General features: G+C 44.4%; 1 protein-coding gene and 1 long non-coding RNA gene across 3 annotated transcripts in view; one reads left to right on the top strand and one right to left on the bottom strand.

The window, feature by feature from the left end:
• Positions 1 to 284: 284 nt before the first annotated feature.
• On the bottom strand, positions 285 to 11836 carry LOC109272239 (uncharacterized). The gene is made up of 4 exons (XR_002082342.2): positions 11408 to 11836; positions 10656 to 10761; positions 9803 to 9975; positions 285 to 679 (listed from the first exon to the last, which is right to left on the bottom strand). It is a non-coding gene; the product is annotated as an uncharacterized LOC109272239 (long non-coding RNA).
• Positions 11837 to 12297: 461 nt separating this feature from the next.
• Positions 12298 to 27121, top strand: part of DOK5 (docking protein 5) — a 153427-nt gene continuing 138603 nt past the window's right edge. Inside the window, exons 1-2 of one of the 2 annotated variants that reach the window (XM_053890117.1) lie at positions 12298 to 12724; positions 19169 to 19276. In XM_053890117.1, coding sequence (XP_053746092.1) covers positions 12659 to 12724; positions 19169 to 19276 — 174 coding nt within the window. In that variant the 5' untranslated portion in view covers positions 12298 to 12658. The remainder of the gene's footprint in view (positions 12725 to 19168; positions 19277 to 27121) is intronic. The other variant, XM_053890118.1, reaches the window with a different exon arrangement.

Below are 27121 nucleotides of genomic sequence, written 5' to 3'. Positions count from 1 at the left end.
CATACAGATTGAGTGTGTGCTGTGCTCTGTCCATGGTGTTGCCAGCCTGCCTGCCCCCACTCACTGGCTCTGAGACCTTGGGCAAGTCTCTTAACCTCTGTACCACAGCTCTCTCACTGGTGACTATGGGTCATGACAGTTGTCCCTGCCACGCTGCGTTGCTGGTGGATTCGGTGAGCTGATGATGCGCCGTGAGCTCCTGGATTGTGTTTGGAACCCAGTGTGTACTCAGCACGCGTGGGCTATTGTTCTTGGACATACGGTTACAGAACTTGGGAGACAGGTCATAGTTCAGGCATGCATTTGGGGAGCATATGGCAACGGGATCGCGTCTAGAATGAGGAAGTAAGAGAGAAGTGCACCGAACCCCTAAGAACACCAGCATTTATGGCATAGCAAAAGGGGAGGGGCCTGGGGGGGAAAAACAAGCAGAAAACCAGAAGGGGCAGCCTTAGATGAGGGAAGAAACTTGATACAAAGCTATGATCACTAGGGTTGGGGACGGGCATATAGCTGAAGGTCCAGAAGCTGTCCCACAGCGGGACACTGGAGCTGGAACAGGTGCGACACTGTAGACTGATGTGCAGAGAGGGCCACTGCCAGTGGTTTCACGTAGAAATAGGTGAACCGCATTCCAACCTGCCACAGCACAGCGATTCGCCATGAATTAGGCACTTCCCTGTGAAAGCAAAACTTTAAAGCTTGTGGAAAAACACGTTGGAAAATATTTTATGACATTAGGATCCTGAGAGGTTTCTTTAAAAAGACGCTCCCATGACCAGCTTAAAGAAATGATCGGTGAAGTTTGATTCCATTCTGTTCACGAGAAGACATCATAAAGAAAAAGAAAAGACCACCCCAGGCCAAAAGGTTTTTGTAACACTTAAAAGAAGTTGCTATCTAGAATATGTTATCTAGACTACACTAACAGGAATACAACAACACTCAACCCCACGATAACCAGAGAAAGGAACATTAAGATCTCACACTGATATCCAGAGAGAAGAGCATTCTAGCCAGAAGTGCAAAGGCCCTGAGGCAGAAACCTGGTTGGCTTGTCAAGAAGTAGTAAGAAGGCCAGTGTGCTGCATCCGCTTTGTCTATAAGCCAGGTAAAGGCAGATCAGGGTCCAGATCATTAATTTTCATGTCCTGTGATTTAATTTTGACTTAAGAGGCCAACAAGATGATTCATGAGAAAATAATTTAAAAAATTGATCATAAAGGGGACGGTACTGACTAGAGCGATCAAACTAATTTTGAGAAAGAGGGACAAAGTATAAGATGAGCTAAGTCTCAGATGTTTTAGACAATTCAAGATTTAGTTTAATTAATTGAGGCCACATTAAGCATCTGCTCAGTGCCAGCCCCTCTGTTAGGAACTGAGGATTCAAAGAGAAGAAGGAAATCTCCACCCAGAGAAGGAGCTTCATGCCTTAGCAACTAATAAAGAGAAATGATAAACAATATAACATGTGATGTTCATAATAAACATAATGTTTACTTGTTGACTTACCATGCTCCAGACATGAGCCTTAAACACATTTTTCCTAATCTCTACAGTAATCCTACACGGTTGATATGGTCTGTTCTCAATTTGCAGATGAGAACGTAAAATACAAGAGAAATTAAGCAATTTGTTGAGAGCAGGGTTTCTCAACCATGGTGGCAATCGTGGCTGGGTAATTCTTTGTGGGGAGGATATTTAGTTAGCTTCCCTGGCCTCCACCTACTGGATGCAGATTGCCCCCCTCACCCCACAGTTATGACAGTCCAAATGTCTCCAGACAAATAGCTCCTGGGTGACAAAATTGCCCTGGTGGGGAAATACTAGTTCAGAGACAGTGTAAATAGTGAGGTGGGAATTTGAACCAAATCTGTTGGACTCCAAAGTCCATAGTTGTTGGTTGTTTTTGCTTGTTTGTTTGGACTTCTTTCTTTAGTGCCGAACACCTCTACAAACAAGTGTACCTTGAGTGCTCCATTGATGTTTAATTGTCTTCATTGAAGGAAATGCCATGAGATGTATTTGCCTACAAATGGCTCGCACCCAAGAAGGTACAGCAATGGCAATGCAGACGTTATTTTAGGTTTCCGCCATTCATTCAACATCTCAGGGCACATGTAGCATCAGATAGCCTGAAGGCACTGTTTTTTGCTTTAATTTCACTCCACTCATTCATTCATTCATTCATTCAGTCATTCATCAGTGCCAGCATCGTCCCAGGAACTGAGGCTTATAGTGGACAAGTCAGAAAGGTTCCTACTCACGCCCAGTTTCGTAGAAGGTGGGGAACAGACAGGAGGCATGCCAACGTATCATTAGACTTAGTATTTTGCACAAAATAACAGTTTTATGAAGGCAAGTGATTTGGTTAGAAGAAGCATGCTAATTGGATTCAGAGGTCACGAACGGCTTCTCAGAGGAGGTGACACAAGCTGATACATAATAACAAGGAGTCAGTCATGCGAAAATCTGAGGCAGGAGTTTGCAAAGAAAGGAACAAGCAAATGCTAAGATGCTGAGGTGGGAGTGAGTTTGGTGTTTCTCGGGAACAGGAGGAAGTTCTTTGTGGATGGGAAGGAGGTGTGCAGGGGCAAGGAGTAGCTGATGTCAAGGGGGTGGATGAGGACCCAGGGGCATGTGTGACCTTGTAGGACAAGGAGGAATGGGGCTTTCATTCTACGTGCAAACGGAACATGATCTTGCTAAAGTCACTTCATAAGGAAGGACAGATGCAACGCTTTGAGCTAAAATACTAAATGCAGAGTCCTTGCATGTTCCTGCCTCTATCATTCATGGTTATATGTTTGCAGTTATTTAAATAGACTGATGTAAGAGTTACAAGTTGAAGCTTAACAGGGGAAATCAAAGAAATATTTAAAATATATTAGTTTCGTTTTCATTCTCCCTGCAGAGTTTCTGCAAAACAGACTCTTTTATTGCACTTGCTCCTTAGAAGGTCTATTGAGTATTTGATTTCATAAAAAGAGCCCACAAGCAGCTATTGTTTTCAAGAATTTTGATATTGAGCGTCAATGACTGTCAGCGATTTCAGATTTTTTTTTTTTAAAAAAAGATATGATGATGATGATCTTATTTCATATTTTAGACATAACAATTTGATGCCTATTGCTCGTAATGGGATAAAACGGAAATAACTTAGATGTCCATCAGTAGAGAGAGGAGAAAGAAGATGTGCTCTTGTCAAATGATGGAGTGTGATTCAGCAGTTTAATGAACGACATGCATCAGCTGTGCAGGTCTCCGCTAAGTTGTAGTGAGATAAGTACAGAAAAAAAAAAAATACAACTTTCCCCCTGAGAGTTATTGAGATGTAATTGACATATTATGCTGCGTAAGTTTAAGGTGTACAAGTGTTGATCCGAAACATTTATATATTGCAAAATGATGGCTACCATAGCCCAGAGCGTGGTGGCTCGAGACAGCAGGGGCATGAGAGCACTTTGGGGATGAAGGCTATGTCTGTTATCCTGACTGTGGGGATGACTTCCCTGGTGTACCCGCATGTCCTTGTGATCATTAAGCTCTTCCAGATATTTGAGTTTCTTGAGTAAGGACTTACTTCACATTTTACGTATCTGCAGTTTGCTGCATGACAATTAAACCTCCCTAAAGCTTTAATAACCTCTGGTGGCCGGCCATCGACCTGAAAAGTTAAGCCAGAAGTAATTTTTCTTCCTTCCTAGTGCAGAAAGTGGTAGTGCACTCTGAAATTAGCGGCATCTTAGATTTTGTAAACTACAGCCATAAACTTAGCCTTTGATCTGAGATTCCTGCGGTGGAGCTTTATGCTACTTTCAGCTAAAAAAAAAAAAAACGAAACTGACGAAAGAGGAAATACCAGTGGGGGATAATGTTAGGAGGACTGTGAATTTGCCTGAGGCCACGTGAAGATACCAGGATGTTCGGATTCCTCGTGGTCCCCAGTAGCTTCCTTACGGGTCACTGCGTGCCCTCAGGGTTTCTAGAACTGATCCAATCCTCGAGCAAGCCGCCCTCTGCCTTTGCCCTCGACTCCCACACTTAGCGTGGCTCGTGGCTGCCTTGCATAAAACCTACATTTCCCCACTTCCCCATCTCTTTGTAAAGCCCAGGGCATGTGACTAAGCTCTGGCCAGTGAGATAGAGGTAGAATTGCTGTGTGCAGCTAATTACAGTCACCAGCCAAAGAAAGGAGTCCCTAAATTGCCACACACACACCCACACACCCACCACACACACACACACACACACACACACACACACACACACACACACAAATGTGACTGGTTTTTTTTCTTTGCCTTATAATCCACTGACACAGAAACTATGTCTTCAAAATGAAAACATTCCAGATGCAATTTCATCGTATTTTATGAGCGAAGTGAAAATCTTGCCTCTTCGGATGCCACTGCTGTCGCCTGCTAATCCCCCCGGTTCCGATGCAGACGTCTGTGTCTTTGGACAAGTTGCTCAGGCTTTCTGTTTCAGGTCCCTCAGCTGTGAAAAGTGGACGATATGACAGGGCGTGGGGGTGCTGCGAGGATTAATTAGCTTTGGCCAAGCACTTCCAACCTAAGACGCTGCCCTCTTCACACATCCTATCCAGGGACTTCAACAGACTGTGGCAGTGAGGCTGGTGCCGTTTATCTCTGTTTTCCAGATCAGGTTATGAGGCCGGAGAAATTAATGGCTTGCGCAAAGTCACTCAGTGAACTAGGGGACAGCCCTGAGGAGACCCCTGGAATATTGACCTTCTAATCTGCTTGTACAAACCACTGCATGATACATGCTACATTTTGAAAAGGAGCTCTAGAAATGCCAAGGGCCTTCATCATGTACTTAGCTTCTCTCGGTCTTTTTCTCATGTGTTGGCCTAGATCTTCCTGGGTTGGCTCTGCATTGACCTACAGAGAGGAACACTCTTCTCATCAGGAAAGAAACTCAAATATCTGGAAGAGCTTAATGATCACAAGACTTTCTTTTTTTTTTTTTTTTTTTTTTTGTGGTCCAGTTAAGTTCACTAGAGGCTTACGTTTGCTTTTGTGTCCTGGGTTATAAAACTCAAGATACGAGGTCCACCCGTGCAGAAAGAGTCATCCGACTTTTAAAAATTGCATTTCAATTTTTTTTAAGTTTATGTATTTATTTTGACAGAGAGCGAGAGAGAACGCGCGGGGGAGGGACAGAAAGAGAAGGCTAGAGAGAGAATCCCAAGCAGGCTCTGCGCCATCAGCACAGAGCTGACGAGGGTCGTAAACTCACCGACCGTGAGATCGTGACCTGAGCCAAAATCAAGAGTCAGACACTTAACCAGCTGAGCTACCCAGGTGCCCCTAGGATTTATTTTTATTTATTTTAAAGCACACAGGAGAAAGTTAATCTAATACTCCCAACAACAAATAATAACCACCGCTACTATTTTACTGTAGATATATTCAACCTTGTTTAAAAAAAAAAAAACAACTAAGTTTTTAAAAAACCAGACCCTACCTCATAGATTATTTATAACATACTGAGAAACCCTCTTATCCTCTGTGGCTCATCGCCCAATACTGTCTTCTCATTCTCCAAATTCCAGTTCCCCTAACCACCTTCTGTTCTAAAAGTGCCATATATTCTTCTGTCTGGGACACTGGCAGATGCTGTCCTTCTCCCCACCACCCTCTCTACCCTCCCTCAGGGGCGAGTGCCTTCTCCTTCCCTATTCCAGCTCCCTGACTTCTCCCTCCCCCATCTTCCAAAGGGGTCACGTCCTGTTTCTTCATCCTTCCCCAAACAGCACCATGTAACTTTCTTCTGTGCATAATTTCACTCAAAATAATTTGAGTATTTAAAAAAACTTTTTTCATGTTTATTTTTGAGAGAGACAGAGCGTGACAGGAGAGAGGTAGAGAGAGAGGGAGACGCAGAATCCGAATCAGGCTCCAGGCTCCAAGCTGTCCGCACAGAGCCCGACGTGGGGCTCGAACTCATGAACCGTGAGATCATGACCTGAGCCAAAGTCGGATGCACAACCACCTGAGCTACCCAGGCGCCCCGAGTATTTTCTTAAAGGCTTGTATTCCTGGTGCATTGTCACCTCTACAAGCTCAGTCTGGTTTTTTCTGTCTGCTTCATTGGCTCCTCAGTGCCTCGCCAGCCTGGCTCAGATAATATTTGTTGGATGAACGAATAAGAGGGGGATGTCTTTTATATCCATTTTAATGGTTTTGATACGGGTTTGTAACCCATTGCTAAATGTGACTCTTCCTATTGACTCAATTTCAGCAGAAGCCTCAAAAGCCCAGTGGGGGAAACTTATAGAAAACATTCTAAAGCAAGGTGCTGGACTATCTGTGCAGAAGTTGCAAAAAGAGAGTTCAAAACCATTTTGTCTGCAATAGTTGATCATGTACCGCCAGCCTAAATAAGACGCTGTGGTTCAAGAGTTTGAAGAGGCTGGTTCTTTGGCAGAGAGCTGCTTTTCTCCTGCCCATGAGACAAGGAAGGGAGGGCTTTCCCCTTACTTTATAGCAAGGGAGCGATTTTCAAGAGAATCACTTAGAAGGCTAGAAGTGAGTCGTCTCAAGTACCGGGGACACAAGGACTGGTGTTAGACCCATTCCTTAATATTCAGAAGGTGAAGGCCTGGAGTCAACTAGTTGCCTTGACTCACGACAGAGCTAAAAGCAGTGGGTGCCCCGGGAGTGGGCTCATCATTCACTGGCAGGGCCAACACCGAGTGAGTTTTTCCTCTGGCCGGGGAGGGCTTGTCTTAGAATAGATCCACCAACAGAACCACCTGGAAGGGCCAGAACCCTGGAGCATGAGACCCTGGGGTGGAGTAAAGAGCAGCCAGACTGAGAAGAAAGAGCTCTTAGCATCTCTAAGGAACTCACAAAAGCTCTGTGAGAGAAAGAGCAAATATTATATACCTGTTGCCCAGAGGTCATCTACTCCAAGGCAAAACTTGCCCGTGGGGAGCCTGAGTCGGGGAGGCTCAGCCGGTGAAGCCTCTGACTCTTGATTTTGACTCCGGTCATGGTCTCTGGGTTCATGAGTTCCAGCCCCCAGTGGGGTACAGACAGTGTGGAGCCTGCTTGGGATTGGGATTCTCTCTCTCTCTCTCTCTCTCTGCCCACACACCCCACCCCCACCTCCCTCTCTCTCCCTCTGTCAAATTAAAAAAATAAACTTAAGGGGCGCCTGGGTGGCTCAGTCGGTTAAGCGTCCGACTTCAGCTCAGGTCACGATCTCACGGTCCGTGAGTTCGAGCCCCGCGTCGGGCTCTGTGCTGATGGCTCAGAGCCTGGAGCCTGCTTCTGATTCTGTGTCTCCCCCTCTCTCTGCCCCTCCCCCGTTCATGCTCTGTCTCTCTCTGTCTCAAAAATAAATAAAAACATTAAAAAAAAATTTAAAAAAAAATAAATAAACTTAAGAAAAGTACTTAAAAAAACCTCTCCTGTGTTCTAGCCTTTCCTTCTCCCCTCGAGCTCCAGTCTCCTGGAAGCCAGAAGCCCGTAGTCATTATGGAGGAGAGGAGGCAGGTCAGAAAATCAGTGAAGAAGCCATTCCCAACCCCCAAGCTCCTAGTTCCCAACTGGGGTAAGGGACAAAACCTAATTTGAATGATATTCAGTGTGATATGGCTATTAGGCTGAAATGGACTCTTCATTACCTAGTAGTAGCCCAAAAAGCCAGAGACCTTCCGGAGATTTCATTCAGGTTGAGAAAAATAACTTTTCAATAAGCAAAGTTTAGTGGACCTGCTTCCATGTAAAATATATATGTAGATGCATACGTTTTATATTAACACATGTCTCTATGAAGTTAAGATAAACATACATACTGTCATAAATACCACTGCTGTGAGTATTCCTGTAACTAAATCTTCGTGCCTTCGCATGCATTTCCAGAACTGGATAAGCAATTACAAAAGTTTAAAAATTTTGGATAGATATCATGCTCCAAAACAGTTGTATCAATTGATATAAATTCACACTCTCGGGGCGACTGGGCGGCTCAGTCGGTTAAGCCTCCGACTTAGCTCAGGTCATGATCTCACGGCTTGTGGGTCCCGGCCCTGCATTGGGCTCTGTGCTGACAGCTCCGAGCCTGGAGCCTGCTTCGGATTCTGTGTCTCCCTCTCTCTCTCTCTGCCCCTCCCCTGCTTGTGCTCTGTGTCTGTCTGTCTGTCTCTCTCTCAAAAATAAACGTTAAAAAATTTAAAAGCATTTACATTCTCAGCGGAAGCTTCATTTCTCTCTCCTTAAAGATTTTTGGGTGCCAGGTCTTTAGAAGCAGATTTTTTCGATGGTCTCACCATTTCCGGTTCAGTCCCTCCTAATCTATTTTTTGTTCATCAGACAGAATAATATTTTAAAACTATAACTTTGCTGTATTCGGCTTTCTCCAGTGCCCTTGGCTCTAGCTGGGACACGCTTCCCTGATGATTCCCGTAGCTTCTGCCCATCGTTCCTGTCTTAGCTTGAATGTCACCTCCTCTGAGAAGTCTTCCTTGACTCTTTCTTACCGAAAGTAAGGCTGCTCGTTACTCCCCACGTAGCACAACACTCATGTTCTTTTTGCTATCAGCTATAGCTATTTATAAGCTGTTTATCTGCTTATTTTTTTCTCTCTCTCCTACTGGGGTATAAGTTCCATGGGGATAGGGATTTTGTTTGTCTTTGTGGGGTTTGTGTGTGTGTGTGTGTGTGTGTGTGTGTGTGTGGCAATCTCTGCCCATAGCAGGTGCTCAGTCATTATTTGTTGGATGCAGGAAGGAAGCAAGGAAGCAATGAGTAACAGAAGCAGCTCTGTTCCCAGGTTTCCTTCTACCTGATTTCTGTGTCATCTTGCAAGTTGTCTTCCTTTAGGTGGGGAAGGACTGGTGGAGGGGGACCTGGCAGGACAGCAAACAACCTCTCTCCTTAGTGATAGCCGACTCATTTTTATTAGCACTGGCTTACCTTGCCAGAGGAAAGGCTGCCCGTTTCTGCGACTCTCCCACTGAGAGCAGCAGGCAGTGGGGCCAAAGCTCAGGCTATTTTTGGTAAAGATATTGGACAAGTGCCATTTCAGCCTCTGCCTTGGTCCTTTGTGGTAGCTGGTGTAGGTACAACCTTTTTGGGCGAGGCGTGGGAACCCATCACGTACCTACCCTGGAAAAGTTGCAGAAGCCTCTGAATTTCTGCACATAGTTTTCTGTCCCAAAGAGCTTTGTAATAATAATAATAATGATAATAATAATAATAATAGCAATAATAATCATTGGTTGAATGGAGTACAGAGGGAATGGTATGAGTTGTTCATGTTTCAAGCTACAGTGGGTTTCCACTCTGAATATATTGGAGTAGGGAAATTTGGGATTAATTTCTGGCTCTGCAGTGCGATCGTTACAGTCTTCTGTTTCAATTCGTGACACAGTTTTGTTTCATATCAACAAGATGCCCAAATAGGAGAGAAGTACTACCATGTGGAATTCATTTTGATCTCGCATTCATTTCATTTTAATGCAATGAACTCTTACTCTCCCACCTCAGACCCACACCGGGAGAAGGGGATAACGTATACTCAAGATCAATATGATGATCACTGTTGGCAGAAGGGAGTGTGGATGCTGAGGAAACAGAAATAGATGCTACAAATAAGAAGCGTGAAGTGTTGGAAACTGAGTTAAAAATAGGGATTGCAATAATGATTTTTTTTTATATCAGCCTTATCCCCAATGAAACTGAATTGTGTGGGACTGTATGTCCATTTGGCAGTGTATAGTTGTGTGAGTTGTGCACTGTGCAACTCTGTAAGCACTACTTACATTGCGTATCTCTGAATGCCTCCTTTCCTCTTCTGCCGTGGTTGTGTATTACACATTTTGGACAAATGCAAGCGGCTGTTCATCCTGTGAATACTACAGTCTGTGTACTTTCCATGTTTCACAGTTTGACTTAACTAAAACCAAATGAATAAAACTGTATTCTGGGTTCATTCCTGCAATTAAAAAAAAAAATCACTTGTCTCTTCACAGCTAGTTTGATATTTTCCTTTTTTTTTTTTTTTTTAATTTTTGGGGGAGGGCAGAGAGAGAGGGAAAGAGAATTTTAAGGTGAGAGCAGAGAATTATAAGCTGAGCACATAATCTCACAATTGTGAGATTATGACCTGAGCCGAAATCAAGAGTCAGACACTTAACCGACTGAGCCCCCCAGGCGCCCCTAGTTTGATATTTTCTAGTTTGATTCTAGTTTTCTCACATCTAGCTTAATTATTTATGGATGTCAATTATACTCAACATTAATTACCATGGGATGGATTTCTCAGTTTCAGGTTTTGTCAGTAATTATTTCTTTTTTCTTGAGCCATTCACTTCTAGGTCCTTATGCCTCAATTCCTTCATTCTTTGTTTCTATGATACTGTTGATTTGGTCTACAAATGATGTGTTGGACAAATGCCTTCCACGAATACATTTATTTCATGGCAACCATGGACACTATTTTTTTTTTTTTAAGTTCTAAGCCTTCAAAAAGAACTCTCCAAATGATTTTTATCATTTCATCCTTCTTTGGCGAGAGATGCAAACTTAAAACATCATTTGTATCAAAGAGCAACATGATGACAGAGTTAATGATTTACCATATAGCACAAAGAGTTCCCCTCCCGGAATATTTACTTTTCGACTGTCCCAACTCGGTCTCAGTCCTCCTATGACACATTCTTGGGTGATTCTCTTCTGTACCTGACACTCACCAAACCAAAATGACTAAAAGCTCGTGTTCCTGGTGAGAAAGGAAAGATTCATATAATCTTAGAGTTGAAAGGTCTTCAAATCTTATCAAGTCAAATAGTCTACTCAATAAATGAACCCTCTTCCCCGCAGCTCTGATCAGAGATCATCCAGCCTTGGTTTGGTCACCTCCAGGGAGCAACTGTCCATTTCTGATGCTGTCTTTTTACCTTTGTGGAGAGGGCAAATGATGAGAAAGATCTTCCTTGGAAAGGAGGGAAGCTCCCGCCCTCATGACATCTACACTCCAGAAGGGCTATAATAGGACAGTGTTGACCGCAAAGTGGGTGTCACACACCTCTCCCTTCACACACCTCTCCTTGTCCTGTGGGACCTGGGGCAAGTCTTCCTCTGCCAGGGCTTTAGTTTCCATAAAATGCAGGATAATACGTATCTCGTTATTCCTTTAACAGGATTAGGACAATGCCTAGCAGGCTGGTGCCCAATAAATGTCAGTGGGTATGAACTCAAGCATGCTTCAGGAGGGTGGTGCAGTCAGGGGCAGTGAGTGTAGAATCTGCTCCCCTTTCAATCTTATTCTAGAGGCAGTATCCCTTAAGGGTTATGAGGGTGAGCTCTATTGCTAGACTACTGGGGCACAAATATGGGCCTGGCATTTACATAAGGAGGGGACCTACCTCATGAGGAACAGGGGAGTTGAAGTGAGGCAATCCGTGCTTAGGGTTTAGAGCCATGCCTGGCACTAAGAATTTATCAGGCACCTGCTCTGGGCTAGGCTTTGGGGGTACACATATGAATGAGGCCAGGTGTCAGCCCCTGGGTAACTTACATTCAGGCGGGAAAGCCAGGCTCACCCAAGGAAAATGTGGCAAATGATATCACCGAGGGCTGGGTCCAGGGTGCCAAGGAAACCCGAGGAAGCTCAAACGTAGCTTAAGCCAGGGCAATATCCCTCCCCTCCTTTGCCAAGGTCAAGGCAAACCATGGCAACACCGCCTCCCCAGACACCGGCACCAGGAGGTAGAAATCAGCCCTGCTCGGGAAGGGGATGGGGCTGAAGGGAGGGGCGGGGTCGGCGGCGGCCGTGAAAAAGTGAAATTTCCTCTCCACCGGAGCGGGAAGAGGGGGCGCGTTATCTCCGCGGGCCGTCAGCGAGGTGCGGGGGCGGGCTGGGGCGCGCCCCGGGTCCCAGAGGAGGGGAGGGATCGGAAAGGGGGGCGGGGCGGGCCAGGTGGGCGGGAGAGGAGGGGAGGGGGTGCGAGCGCGTCCGAGTGTGTCTGCCTGCGGGTGGCCGCGGCCCGGCGCCCGGACCCACGCGGCTCCGCCTCTTGGGGGTGGGGGGGGGGGAGATCCACCCGTCCGCCGTCCTCCTCCTCGTCCCCCTCCTCCTCCCGCCGCTCCTCCCCTCCTCGTCCCCCTCCTCCTCCCGCCGCTCCTCCCCTCCTCGTCCCCCTCCTCCTCCCGCCGCTCCTCCCCCGGGGGGGGCCCACCCCTCCGCCGTCCTCCTCCTCCTCCTCGTCCCCCTCCTCCTCCCGCCCCTCCTCCTCTCTCCCCTCCTCCCCCCCACCCCCTCCCCCGGGGCCCGCGAAGAGGCAGGGCTGGAGCCCTGAGCAGCCGCCGCTCCTCCTCCTCCAGGCTGGCGGATGAGTCAGCTGACGCCGGCGCTCCAGCCTCGCCTCGCGGCGCTGCGCTCCCCGCGCTCCCCCGAAGTGGCTGCGAGCCGGCCGCCCACTTTCGGGGCTTGGGGGACCGAGTGATGCGCGCCTGCTGAGGCCACGCCGAGCCGCCGCCGCCGCAGCTTCGCCGGGTCAACTTTCCCCCCGCCCTCCCCCCCCCCCCCCACGCCGCCTCCTGACCCGGCCCTTGACCCGCCCCAGAGCCACCTCGGGTGCGTGCGCTTGGGTGAGGGGGGTCACCGGCTGCCCGGGATGGCTTCCAATTTTAATGACATAGTGAAGCAAGGGTACGTGAGGATCCGGAGCAGACGCCTGGGGGTAAGTATCGACCCTTCCCCCCCCCCCCCTTCTTCCCTTTTCGCTGCTCGCGCGTCCAATTGTCTCCCTCGGTCGCCAGCATCCCTGGAGGCTGGAAGGAGGTCCCCCGGCCGCGCCGGCGAACTGCCCCCGTGGCTGTCTCAGCCCCGATGCGCCTTGCCGGCGGCTGCCCCTGGGAGGCCGGGTCTAGGCGTGTCACGGAGCTATCTTTATCTCTCGGGCGTCTCGGCTTTCCGACGGTGGCCGCGTGTGCGGCTTCAGTGGCCACTGGAGCCCGTCTCCTGGAAATAAATATTTCTCGGTAGCCAAGGGAGTTAGAGCGGAGAGGCCGGCCGGGGGTGCTGAGCCCGCCCGAGGCCCCCGGTGTCCCCCCCCCCCCCCCCTTGCCACTCGCCGCCAACTTAACTTTTCCGGGGGATGGGCGGCTGGCTCAGAAAAGAGGGCAGGCGCCCTCGGTGCCAACAGGGTCAGAGCCCCTCCGACCCCCACCCGGCAGAGATTGCTGCCGCACGGAAGGTCTCCTCGGGCCCCGCATCCCGGACAACGACCCGCCTCTGACCCAGGTGTTGGCACAGGCGGCGTGGCCTGGCCGGCCCGGGGTGGATTTCCTCTGGTCCTCAGCCCGGGTGGCGGATTTCTGTTGCTGGAATACACAGCGGGAGCCCAGCGGGAAGATTCTCTAGGGTGGAACCCGATACCTGCCACAGAGGAAGTGCTCCCTAAACGCGTAGCACGGGAATGAATGAACCCGAGGGCACCTGTAGGGGACAGATGCTGGCATAGGGATGGCTTCCCCCCCCCCCCCCCCAAAAAAAAAACTCTCTCTCTTTTGCCCCCTTTCCCTTGCTCGCCGTGGCTAGGGCTTCAGAGAGAACTCCTTCTGCTTCTCTTTGAGACTGAGTGTTGATGAAGGAAATTCTCCAGAGACGGGGGAGCACGCTGGAATGATTTTTTTACCCCCTGATTTCAGGCTGCCTCCTTTCTCTTTGCCTTGTGTCCAGTACCGTCGCTGTGTTTGTTTGTTGTGTGTGTTTGGGTGGCCGGGTTCGGGTGGGGGAGGGGCAGAAAGTTTACTTTAGTAATGTCTGAAATGATAATATCAGCAATGATGTGCAGTGACCACACTGGGAGTTACAGTGAGAAACTGAATGTCTTTCTCTACAAATCTGTGCCATTGGCACCTTTCTCTTACTTGGTCTTCAAGTTTTTTATGTGCCAGATAATTTTACTGAAAATTGAAAAGGAATTTCGCAGTGGTAATCAGCTAGGGAGGATGGTAGGAAACATCTGTAATTATTAAAAACTCTTGCCTGCTTGGTTTGACCCTTTGCTTTCTTGCTTGCTTTCTTTTTTTTTTTTTTCCCCCTGCCGGTTACCATGTTTTAGCAATTATGTCCCGTGTTATTGTGAGTATATACATCTATAATTACGAAGAAATGTAACCGAGCTAACCGGTCTCTGTCAGCCCTATGCCAGTTTCCTTGATCTTTTCTGCTATGCAAATATCATCATCAGCAGGGGCAACGATTGTTAGGGTGCTTAACCTAGTGACTCCCCGGCAAAAGGCAAGAAATAGTAGGAGCTTTATATTTTTGATGACCTTATGGGCCAGCTGAGTTGTTGCCATTTTTAAGGGAGCATTAAGACATGCAGTTCTAATTTTAGATTTACTCCCTCATGTCAGTTGAGGAAATTGATAAGAGACATCCATTCTGTGTTGGGGAGCATTCCAAATGGTAGAAGACATGCATTATTAATGCGCAAAATGTGAATTATTCATAAGGATCGGAGTTTATGCCAAATTGTGACACGTGGTGATTTATTTGAAAGACTAGTTACCATAACTTTCTAGTTTATGGTAATTGAGATTATTTTCTATATTATTACAGCTGACATAATATGGTCCTATATGTGTGCCAATGTTTACAGACAGATATTCGAAGCAGAAGGAAAGGAAATAAAGTTGAGTTTGTATTCATTTTATATTTTACAGTACATTGGGTGCCAGTGAGAAGTCTACTTTTCTAGGATTTATTCATTCTGTCTGTGTTAATACTCGAGTAGAGTTTAGAATATCGATGCAATGATGGTTATTGCTCATGCAAAGCTCAAAGATACCATCAACAAAACCCGGTCTTCTTTATTAACACCGGTTTTATCACCAGTTAATTTTTTTAAGTGATTTGATGATGTAATTTATTCGTATGAACTAAAGAGGCTGATTCCACAGTTGCCAGAAAACACCGCGAACTCAAGTTTTCATGGAGCCTGCAAGCAATGGGGGAGAGCGCTTCCGGGAAATGCATAGAGACCCTCTGTCTAGAGTGAGAAGTGTTCGCGGTATTCGTCCAGGCTGCACATAGCCTAGAATGGCACGTAGCATGTGTAAGTCTCAGCCGGCACTTGGGCATTAGGTCTGGTACAGAGTAGGCACTTCTACGTGCATGTTGGACTAAAGGGTGATGCGTGACTTTGCAATTCAAAAGCTTCTTGACGAACTAATATGACATAGTAGTTTCATTAATGGAATCCAGCCAAGTGTGTGTGGATTAGAACCATGTTTGGGAGGGTTTATAATTAAACAAGAAAACACCATTTCATGGTGAGCAGCTGTTCTGCTAAGGAATGCTCCCTCAGATTGGGAAAAGGAGGAAAGAGAGCCAATTTTGCTTCTATTACTCGTTAGCTCCATGGCCTTGACCTCTTTTATCCTCAGTTTTCTAATCTATGCAATGAACACGGTTTCGTAATGTTGGGAACATCGACTAAGATGATATCTATGAAAATCTAATGAGAGTATAGCATTGATCCTGATTAAAATATCTGTTTGGTACAAGCAAAGGTGAGTTAGGGTTGGTGGAAGGATGGGGGATTGTAGATATCTTTCTGTCTAAAAGTGTCGCATAAATGGTTTTTCAGTTCTAGATGGTTTCATTGGGTGAAGTTTTTACAAATTCCATAGATTTAAGTGATTTTACAATGGGACAGGAGACATTTTAACACCGTCTCCATTCAAATGGACCAAAGATAAGTGCTCACTTTTAGTTGAGATCTTCTGTAGTTGAAGTGATTAAGCAATCATTGTATGTATAGACTTACTTTTTTCTGTAAACATCAAAAAGGTTAATGAAATTCAACTCATTTAACTCGAAAGTCTCAGTATCTTCGTATCTCATACCTTCATCTACGTTGTTCATGGAGATCTCAAGCTGTGCTCGGGATACTGTGTTTGTTGAGGAATGTCTGTGCCACAATTTGGGGGGCTTTGGCGGTGTGGGGGGGGGGGGGAGGAAACAGTTGTCTACACTTATCTGGCTAATCCACAAAAGGCACTAAAAATTTTATTCTTAGCAGGGTGGCGAATCAGGCGATTTGCACATCATTAACCTGACTAAGTGTGTGGCTTAGACGGTATCCTATGACTCTCTTCACTTGGTTTCTTCTTTTGCAACCGAGAGAATTTCTAATCAGTAATTGCCATGTAAGCCTCAGAGTTTAAATTCAGACCTGTTCACTCATCTACATGCAGTCTCTCGATCACTCGCCTTTAAATATATTCTGGATGTTCTTGTACACCAGGAGCTTCTTCTCCTGTCTAGCCTGCATCCCTACCTAGACGTCTAAGAGTCTTCAAACTTAATACATCCAAACCCTTGATTGTTTCATCCAGACTGGCTTCTCCCGGAGTCTGCAACTCAGCCACTAGAGGTCCCAAAATTTTAGTTGCCCTGGTAAAAATGAATCCAGTAGGCAAGCAAATGGCAAACAAGCAAACTTCGGGCACATTTCTGTCTCCTTTTATCTCCTTCTGACAACCAGTCCATCAGGAGATCCTGTGGGCTCTGTCTTTGAAATATATCTGCATTCTGTGTCACATATTATCTACCCCTTCCACCCTGGTCCAAGTCCCCATCACCGCCTCCCTGTAATGTTATAATAATCTCCTAATTTGTCTCCCTGCCTGCTCAGACCACCAGTCCCTTTCCATGCAATTCATGGGAAGAGACTTACCTTGGGCTTGAAGTTCCTGTGCTGACTGAGAACCCTTTCTCCTGCTGTTCCCTCTGCTTGGAATGCTGTTCCCTCAAGTATGGCTTCCCCCTTCCTGGATGGCTTCCTTATCTCCTTCAGTCTTTCTTCAAATGCCACTAGCTCACTGAGGCCTTCCAGATCCTTAATTTTATTTATTGCCTCCTCCTTCCCACCCAAATCCTTCCATTGCTTCTCTCTAGACTTATCATCCCCTCACGTACTGGTGTGTTGATTTTATGTGTTGATTGCCTGTATCCCCCAAATAGCACAGGAGGCTCCATGAGGGCTGTGACTTCTCTATCTTTTAATTAGAGCTGAATCCCAGTGCTGGAATGGTGTGTAGCACTTTATCAGCAGTCTTCTTCATGAAGATTTATTGAGCAAATGAATGAATGAATCCATTAGTGCAAACTGGCTTAAGAGCATACACTCTGACATGAGACTGTTAAAATCCTATTCAGCGACTGATTATGTGACTTTCTGGTGAATTTCTTAACATGTGCGAGCCTCAGTCTTCTTCAAAAATAAGGATACTCATAATACCCACCTGAAAGATGATCCTTACAGAGGTCTTAACACAATGGTTTGACACAGCGGAAACCTAATTAACGTTTCTTTCTTTTTATTTATTTATTTATTTATAATTTTTTTTTTTTTTTTTTTTTTTTTTTTACTTTGGACAGAGACAGAGTGCGAGCATGAGCTGGGGAGGGGCAGAGAGAGAGGGAGACACAGAATCTGAAGCGGGCTCCAGGCTCCAAGCTGTCAGCACAGAGCCCGACGCGGGGCTTGAACTCACGAGCCGTGAGATCATGACCTGGGCCGAAGTCGGACGTTCAACCGACTGAGCCACCTAGGCGACCCCCTAATTAATGTTTCTTCCTCATCTTTCTCACTAACAGTGCTGTTAGGGACGATGATGGTTAGGTGGTTATTATGTTTTCTGTTTCTACTGCAATAAGCTTTCATTCTCTAAGAACTTGCTGTTTAGTTTGGAAAACAAACTTAATACCCGTGCAACAATTACTGTACAAGCACAAATATTGGTTGGCAGTGAGGCTAGGTATAGAAAGAATATTTGCCTTTGTAAGATTTTTCACAAGCCTTAGATAAATGACAGAGGTAACCAGGGACAGAGAAACCCCTCTCCATGGAACTTCAGTTTGAATGAGCTTATCAGACGAGGGGGAATTTCTGTTAATTTGGGGATCTTTCTCTTGGATGGCCGAGAACGGATTTGAAAAATTGGTTAGTTAATGGCCAGATTTTAGGCAGAATATTTCCTTACTCTTTTATTTCCCTATTTTCCCAGATCCACTATGCCCAAGCAGCTGTAATATTTAGGGTTTGGGGATCCCTAGGTGATTCATAGAGAATCCACCGTTTTTATGGTACCTGGACAGAGTTATGGTCATAATATCAACATTCAGCCATTCAGTGAGATACACGGAGCACTGTTTTTCTTCCTCAGGAGAAAGAGGTTCAACTCTGCAGTAGTGCAATTCGCGGTCCTATACACTGGACACACACGCCTAAGTCAGGACCACTCAGTGTCCCCATGTGAATCCATTTCTACGGCTTCTGTGTCAGAAGTGCTTTTCAGCTGGTATTTTAGTCATCTTTATTTGATGGGCCGGGTGGATGTTATGATTAATTATGCATAAACCAACCTTTCATCCTCCTCCTTAAAACTGAACTAAGCAAAGAACGGCCAATTTAGTGACTTGGTATGTAGGCATAAACCGGATTCCTGATGTGATGATTCCCCCCCACATCTGCCAATGTATTTTTTTTATCATATACATTCATTGACTAGAAATATTTATTTTTCAAGTAGCTTTGTAATTTTTATGGAAAATCCTTAAGAATTTAGTTTTCATTTGGGGCTGTATTTGATTTCATTTTTTTTTTTAATCATTCGTCACATATTTATTGAGTGCATGCTAGTGTTAAGATCAGGGTAGACCATCAAGAGGTCCAGTCTCCATCCTGAAGGCCTGACAGTCTATTTTTGGACTTGTATTGGGTTTTTTTTTTCAATTTTTTTTTAACATTTTAATTTATTTTTGAGAGAGAGAGAGAGACAGAGCACAAGCGAGGGAGGGGCAGAGAGTGAGAGGGAGACACAGAATCCGGAGCAGGCTGGAGCTGTCAGCACAGAGCCTGAGGCAGGGCTCGAACCCACACCATGAGATCATGACCTGAGCTAAAGTTGGACGCTTAACCGACAGAGCCACCCAGGCGCCCCTGGACTTGTATTGTTAACACGAGGTTAATATATTCACTGTACTTGAGGGTGAATTAGTCTGAGCAACAGGTCAAATATTGAAGTGCAGCGATCTGTGCAGAAATCTCCCCGTTCTGTTTTTGTGAAACGAGGGAGATCAAATTTGATTTTCCTCTTACTTCAAGGAATTTGATTCGAGTTGGGTGGAAATAAAGCCTTTGGATATTCTAAGCCAGGAAGAGATTATGCTTCCCTCCTGCAACCCGTGTTCCTCTGAAATTCAAAATGAAATTGTGAGTTTAGAAATGCCACGGATATGTGTGAATGTTGAAGTTAAAATAGCTTCTTTCTAGAATGTAGATGGCTAAATTTTGAGTAAGTATCGGGAAGCTGATCTTTGCTGAGTAGTTGGGGGACTGTCTTTATTTTACTAGTGTTTTAAGCCTCTCTTCATGCCCTGGTTGCCAGAGAACATAAATGTTAGCTTGTGTGTACTGTGTTCATGAGTGGAGTCCTTTAAGTAAGCTCTGGGATAGAGTGCAGGTGACCTTCCTGGGGTGGTGCTTCATAACTTTGATCAGATTCTTTGGAGGTCTGGACCACCCTGCCCACCATTTCCACAAGATTAAGACCCTGCCCACAATTTCCACAAGATTAAGAACCACTGTCTCATTTTTAAATTTTTTTTTAATGTTTTTATTTATTTTTGAGACAGAGAGAGACAGAGCATGAGCAGGGGAGGGGCAGAGAGAGAGGGAGACACAGAATCCGAAGCAGGCGCCAGTCTCCGAGCTGTTGGCACAGAGCCTGACGCGGGGCTTGAACCCACGAACCGCAAAACCACGACCTGAGCCGAAGTTGGACGGTCAACCGACTGAGACCCCCAGGCGCCCCAACTGTCTCATTTTTTAAAGGAACGTTTTTTAAATTTTATTATTTATTTACTTTTACTTTTATTTTTATTTCTATTTTTATTTTAGATAGAGTGCGTGCGTATGGGAGAGGGGCAGAGGGAAGGAGAAAGAGAGAATCTTAAGCAGGCTCCATGCTCAATGTAAAGCCAGACTTGAGGCTTGAGCCCACGACCCTAGAATGATGATCTGAGATGAAATCAAGAGTTGGATGCTCAACCAGCTGAACCACCCAGGCTGTTGATCTTTTTATTTTATTTTATTTTATTTTATTTTATTTTAATTTTTTTAATTTAATTTTATTTATTTTATTTTTTTAATTTAATTTATTTTATTTTATATTTATATTTATATTTATATTTATATTTATATTTATATTTATATTTATATTTATATTTATATTTATATTTATATTTATATTTATCTATCTTTGAAAGAGAGAGAGGGAGACAGAGTACAAGCAGGGAAGGGGCAGAGAGAGGGAGACACAGAATCCGAAGCAGGTTCCAGGCTCTGAGCTGTCAGCACAGAGTCCCATATGGGGCTTGAGCTCATGACCCACAAGATCGTGACCTGAGTTGAAGTCGGACACTTGATGAACTGAGCCACCCAGGTGCCCCAAACTTTAGATAATAGTAGGTTCACATGCAGTTGTAAGAAACAATGCACTGAAATCTCTCCTACCCAGTTTCTCCCAGTGGCAACATCCTTGATATGTATAGTATAGTATCACAACCAGGATACAGCCAAGAGATAGAACATTCCTTCACCACAGGGTCCTTTATGTTGCTCTTTTATAGCTTCTCCTCCCGTTTCCCTTCCCACAGCCCTAAAACCTTGATGACCACGAATCTGTTTTCCGTTTTTATAATGTTAACATTTTGAGAATATTCTATAAATAGAACCGTAGGTATGTAAGCTTTTGGGATTTGCGGGGGGGGGGGGGGTTCCTTTTATTTATTTATTTTTTACTCCGCATACTTCTCTGGAATTGCCATGATTATTGTGGCTATCATGGTTCATTCCTGTTTTTTATTTTTTAACGTTTATTTATTTTGAGAGAGAGAGTGAGCAGGGGAGGGGCAGAGAGAGAGAGCGACAGAGAATCCCAAGCAGGCTGCATGCTCAGTGCAGAGCCCAACATGGGATTGAACCCACGAATCAAGAGATCATGACCTGACTGAAACCAAGAGTAGGATGCTTAACTGACTGAGCCATCCATGTGCCCCGCCCATTCCTTCTTTTATTGCTAAATAGTATCCCATGGGATGGATGGACCATAGTTTGCTTAGCCATTCATCTGCTGAAGGACATTTAATGTGGTTTCCAGGTTGGGGCTGTTATGAATAAAGCAGATATAAAAGTCTGTGTGCAGATTTTTGCAGGAATATAGGTTTTCATACCTCTAGGTAAATGGCACTCTAGGGAGTGCTACTGTTGGGTCGTATTATAGGTATTTGCATGTCTAGTATTTCTATTCTTCCCAGTGTTTGCACCATTCTGTGTTCACACCAGCAACGTATGATCTAGTTTCTCTGCATCCATACCAGCATTTGATGGCACCAGTTTTTGGTGTCCTCGCTGTTTTTTATTTTAGACATTCTGATGTGTGTGTGGTGATATCTCCTTGTGGGTTTGATTTCCATTTCCCTAACGGGTAGCAATGTTGAGCATCTTTTCATGTCTTATTTGCCATGTGGACCTACATTTTGGTAAAATGCCTGTGTATGTCTCTTGCCCATTTTCTAATTGGGTTGCTTATTTTGTAACTGTTGGGTTTTGAGGGTTCTTTATATATTCGAGATATCAGTCCTTTCAGACCTGTGGTTCTCAAATGTTTCCTCTCAGTAGGTAGCTTAGGTAGTTTGTCTTTCTCACCTTCTAAACAAGGTCTTTCATAGAGCAAAGAGTTTTTTTTTTAATGTGTATTTATTTTTTGAGAGAGAGAGCGAGAACATGTGCACGTGCGGGGGAGGGGCAGAGAGAGGGGGAGACAGACAATCCCAAGTGCGTTCTGCACTACCAGCACAAAGCCCAATCGAATAGCTTGAACCCACGAGCCCTGAGATCATGACCTGAGCTGAAGTCTGACGCTCAACCGACTGAGCCGCCCAGGCGCCCCAGAACAAAAGTTTTTCATTGTGATGATGTCCGGTTTATTCCTTTTTTGCTTTTGTGGGTCATGCTTTCGGTAGTAACACTTAGTCCAGACCAAGATTCCACATATATTTTTGTAGATGCTTTATAGTATTACCTTTTACGTTTCGGCCCATGATCCAATTGAGTTAATTTTTGTAGAAGGTGTGCTTCTAGGTCTGGGTTCATTTTTTGCCTACATGTGGCCAATTGCTGCAGCACCATTTGTTGAACAGGCTGTCTTTTCTCCACTGAGCATATTTAGGTGTTTCTATTCTTAAGTCCTGTATTCTGTTCCACTGCTCCATGACTCTGTGTGTCTGTATGTGTAGCTATACAATAAGTCTGGAAACAGAGAAGACGGATTCCTCCCACTTTATTTTCCTTTCTCAAAATTGTTTTAGGTGTTCTAGTTCCATTGCATTTTGATATGAATTTTAAGATACTCTTGACTATAGTTTCCACACATCGTGCTGGAACACCTCTTTCCTCTCCTCTCCTCTCCTCCCTTCCCCTCCCCTCCCCTCCCCTCCTCTTCTCTCCTTTCCTCCCTTCCCCTCCCCTCCTCCCCTCTTCTCCTTTTCTTTCTTTCTTTCTTTCTTTCTTTCTTTCTTTCTTTCTTTCTTTCTTTCTCTTTCTTTCTTTCTTTCTTTCTCTTTCTTTCTTTCTTTCTTCCTTTCTTTTTCTTTCTCTTTCTTTCTTTCTTTCTTTCTTTCTTTCTTTCTTTCTTTCTTTCTTTCTTCTTCTGCTTCTTCCCCTCCCTCCCTCTCTGTCTCTCTTTCATAATTGAATTGATGCATTGTTTTTTCCATGGTGGAAATAGCATACATTTGGGACTGACACTTATGTTTGGATCTCAACTTGGCCACTTACCGAGTCTATGGCCTTGAGGAAATTTCATACTCTTTCTGAAATTTTGCTTCATCATGTACATAAATAAGGTTAATATAAATACACTTCTCATAAAAGGTAAGTGTATCAAACTCTTAACCCTATTCCTGACTCAGTAGTAGGAACTTAATGACTGGCGATAATGTTGAGTTTTATTTTTTTATTGTCGAAAGATTGAGGTGATATTTCTTGTTCATTGTCTTTCAGAAAAATAAGCTGGTAAAAATTAATTCACCCATACCTCAGCAGAAGAATCATGGCTTTTGTAATGAAAAACAGAAGGCATTTTACTTTCCTCTTGCTGCTAATTTTATTATTTTTTGATTTTTAATTTTTAAAAGTTTATGTATTCTGAAAGAGACAGAGAGAGAGAGCACGAGCTGGGGAGGGGCAGAGAGAGAATCCCCGGCAGGTTCTGCATGGTCTGTGCAGAGCCTGACCTGGGGCTCGAACTCACCAACCACGAGATCACGACCTGAGCTGAAATCGAGAGTTGGGACACTTAACTGACTGAGCCACTTGGCGTTTCTAAAACGCCATCTTAGAAAAGACAGAGTTGAATATATTGACAAAATGGCAGACCTTTGAGTGAAAGCCTGACCACAGTATTCTTGCCTATTAACTCTCACCGTGGTCTCCGAATGTGGGAATTGTATATCTTGAGAGAAAGAAATTATTAGGGCACTAAACAACATTGACTCATAAAATGAGAATAAAAGCACTACTTCGTATTCAACTCCTCTCAAAGAGCTGATAACCTGAAGGCCTTTTAATAGAGAAGGAGCCACCGTTGGGTGCAGAGGCTTCGAGTGGCAATCTTCTGTTTTATTGGATTCATTAACTTTATATTGCATGAAATTTTACATTTAACTTCTGGTGATAATTGGTTTTCCATTTGAGATAAAAGTGTGTGGCTTCCTCTTTAAATAAGCTTATTTAATCTACAAAGTGAAGTTATTTAATGGATAATGAACTCATATCCATGAAATGGCAAAAACAGTGAAGGTAGGTGGTGAGCTGTTAGGGACCGCACGAATCCAAATGGCAGCCTGTGTGTGACTCAGGATAGTTGTCCTTCTCTTCTGAAGTAGGTTTTGTAACCCTTCTTTGTAAAACGTGCGGTTGTCATATAGCTTGATTTTGTACAAATATCTTAAAAATCGGGTCCTAAGAACAAATACCCCATGTACTCAATACCATTCTCTTAAGAAACTTATACCTGAGGGGCACCTGGGTGCTCAGTCAGTCAAGCATCTGACTTTGGCTCAGGTCACGATCTCGCGGTTCACAGGTTCAAGCCCCACATCGGGCTCTGTGCTGACAGCCCCGAGCCTGGAGCCTGCTTCGGATTCTGTGTCTCCCTCTCTCTCTCTGCCCCTCCCCTGCTCACACTCTGTCTCTATCTCTCAATGATAAATAAATGTTAAAAAATTTTTCAAAACACAAAACTTCTATCGGTTATCACCATAATGTAGCATAGTATATACGTCACTTCTCACCCTAAATCTCCCCTCCCCAAATATATCTCACATTTGCCCAAGCCTTTATTTTGTCTTCTCTTCATTTATGTGTCACAACGAATACTTTAGAGGTTAATAGAAAGAGAAGTAAGTCTGTCCTATGGGTAGACTGACTCAAATTAAATTGAAACACTAGGAGGAATTCTGAGCTTTCCCTTCATACAACTTTCACCGTTTAGGTAAGCGATTAAAGTCTAAAACTGCAGTTTATTATCTTAAAGCCACATATTAATTCAATAAAAGAAATTTATTTTAAAACCTTGAAGAAATCACACCTCTTTGAATCCCCTAGCAAAACTGAGGCTTCCTATGAACAGTCTCTTCAGGCTTCAAGGTGTCTGTCTGTAAATATGCAGATATTTTATTTTAAATTTTTTCATGTTTGTTTATTTTTGAAGGAGAGAGCAACAGAGTGTGAGCGGGAGATGGAGAGGGGCAGAGAGAGAGGGAGACACAGAATCCGAAGCCGGCTCCAGCCTCCCAGCTGTCAGCACAGCGCCTGACTCGGGGCTCGAACTCACGAACCGTGAGATCATGAGCCGAAGTCTGACCGCCTAACTGGCTGAGCCACCCAGGCGCCCCCATATGTGCAGATATTTTAGCTGATTTGCCCAAGAACCACCTTTTGAGCCTGGGCTGTATTCTACCAACACTGGCTCCAAACTGAGATGTTAGGAAACTAGTCTAGTTGTCAGAGTCCGCGAATTCAGATGTAAAATGTGGTGGGAGGTGAGGCTTGAAAGGAACGTGTTCTGGGGACTTTGCCCTGAGAGGTCTTCATCGGTTTGAATAGATCTCCATTAATGGCTCTCCTCTCTGATTTTCTCCTGCCTGGCTCTCTCTTGGTCTCCAGATCTTAACTTTAGAATTCCTGCCTCAGAACGACCTGCCGTGGCCGCTACAGCTAAAAAGTCTTTTCCTCACATCCCTCTAGAACATTGTTCTAATTTGAGAGTATGCACAGGATGTTTACATTTTCTTAACTTTTGTGCCAGATATTTTTCTTCATAATTTTTTGGTAGATTATTTCTTCTCCCACTACAGTGTAAGTTTTATGAGGCCAAAGGCCTTAGCCTTCTTGTTCACTGTGTATCCCCAGCCCATAGTGAGAGTTCAGTGTTTTGCCGACCCGGGGGCACCTGGGTGGCTCAGTCAGTTAAGCGCCCAGCGCTTGATTTCAGCTCAGGTCATGATTTCACAGTCTGTGGGATCGAGCCCCATGTCGGGCTCTGTGCTGACACTGCAGAACCTGCTCGGGAGTCTCACTCTCTCTTGCCCCTCCCCTGCTTGTGTTGTCTGTCTCTCTCTCGCTCGCTCTCTCACTCTCTCAAAATAAATAAATACACATGAAAAAAATTTAAATATTTGCTGACCAAAAGAGTCCCTGATTTTGCTGCAGATCAGAATAATAGAATGGATATTCAATTTATATCCCACCTAATTTTGTTGCAGATTTTATGCCTCAATGGTAGAATGTTCTAGAATTTCTCGTAATTGTTGTTGGTATGAAGTCTGCACCTTCAGTATCAGGGAATACAGCAGTTAATGTAGATTGACCCCCTTAAAATTAAATTTTATTTGATTTTTTTTTTCTTGTAATAGGTAATATGTATACTTGGTACAGATTTGAAGGTACAAAGTTTATACGTTGAATAGTAAGTTTTCTTTTCATCCTTGTCCCCAGGAATCTAGTTCCCAGAAGCAACTACCGGGAATAGTTTATTCCAGAATAGTATGTGTCTGAATAGTTTTGTGTGTGCATGCGTGTGTGTGTGTGTGCACATGTGTGCAATATATAATTGCACACTCTTCTGTGACATAGTTTTATTATTCAGTAATATATCCTGCTTTTCAATAATTTAGACAAGATTCCAGTGTATAAATGTATTTTGTATATTTGATTATTTATTCATTCTTCTTTCCTTCCTTCCTGTAATTTATTTTCAAATATGTGCATGAAGTAGATGTTTTTATGCCCACTTTACAGATCACAAGGCTGAGTGCCTGAGAGGTTCAGTTTTTGTTTAAGTCACCCAGCAGCTATGTGACAGAACGTGAGTTTGAATCGAAGCTGCCTGTCGGTTGTAGAACATTCAAGTAATTCTTCTCCTTCTCTGGTACAAGAGGTGCCACAGATTACCCCTCCTCTCACCCAGTGGTGACCATACTGGGAAATAAATTCCTAGAAGTGGGACCTACTGTCCAAAGCGTATTTCCATGTACAGTTGTATCAAAGTTGCCCTGCCATCTATGAGAATATGCCTGTGTCCTCTCATCTTGCAAAAGTATGCTCTCTTGAGAGCTTTTTCAGAGTTGTGCTAATCGAACAAATGAAAGATGGACCCATTTGTATATAGATTTTCTCTCCTCTGAGGTTGAGTTCCTGGCAATTTTACGATTAGAATCTTTTCAGTTTTATAGTTTGTTTTTGTTTTTTTTTTTAGAGTGATGTTCTACTTAAAACGTAGTTGCTACTAGGATTTAGAAAGCCGTAAGAGATGATTTACTTTATTAGAAGAGCACCTTCCTGGGTAATGCTATGTAAGAAGTCTTTCATTAATTTACTTATTTCTTTTGAGAGAGAGAGAGAGAGAGGTAGACGTGGGGGGAGGGGCAGAGAGAGAAGGTGAGAGAGAGACTCTCAAGCAGGCTCCATGCTGTCAGCGCAAAGCCTGATGCG

Source organism: Panthera pardus, unplaced genomic scaffold (genome assembly GCF_024362965.1).
Source record: "Panthera pardus isolate Hobbes unplaced genomic scaffold, ASM2436296v1 HiC_scaffold_25, whole genome shotgun sequence".
NCBI lineage: Eukaryota > Metazoa > Chordata > Mammalia > Carnivora > Felidae > Panthera > Panthera pardus.
The sequence above is the reverse complement of the archived record's forward strand: the minus strand, read 5'-3'. Positions and strand labels throughout refer to the sequence as shown.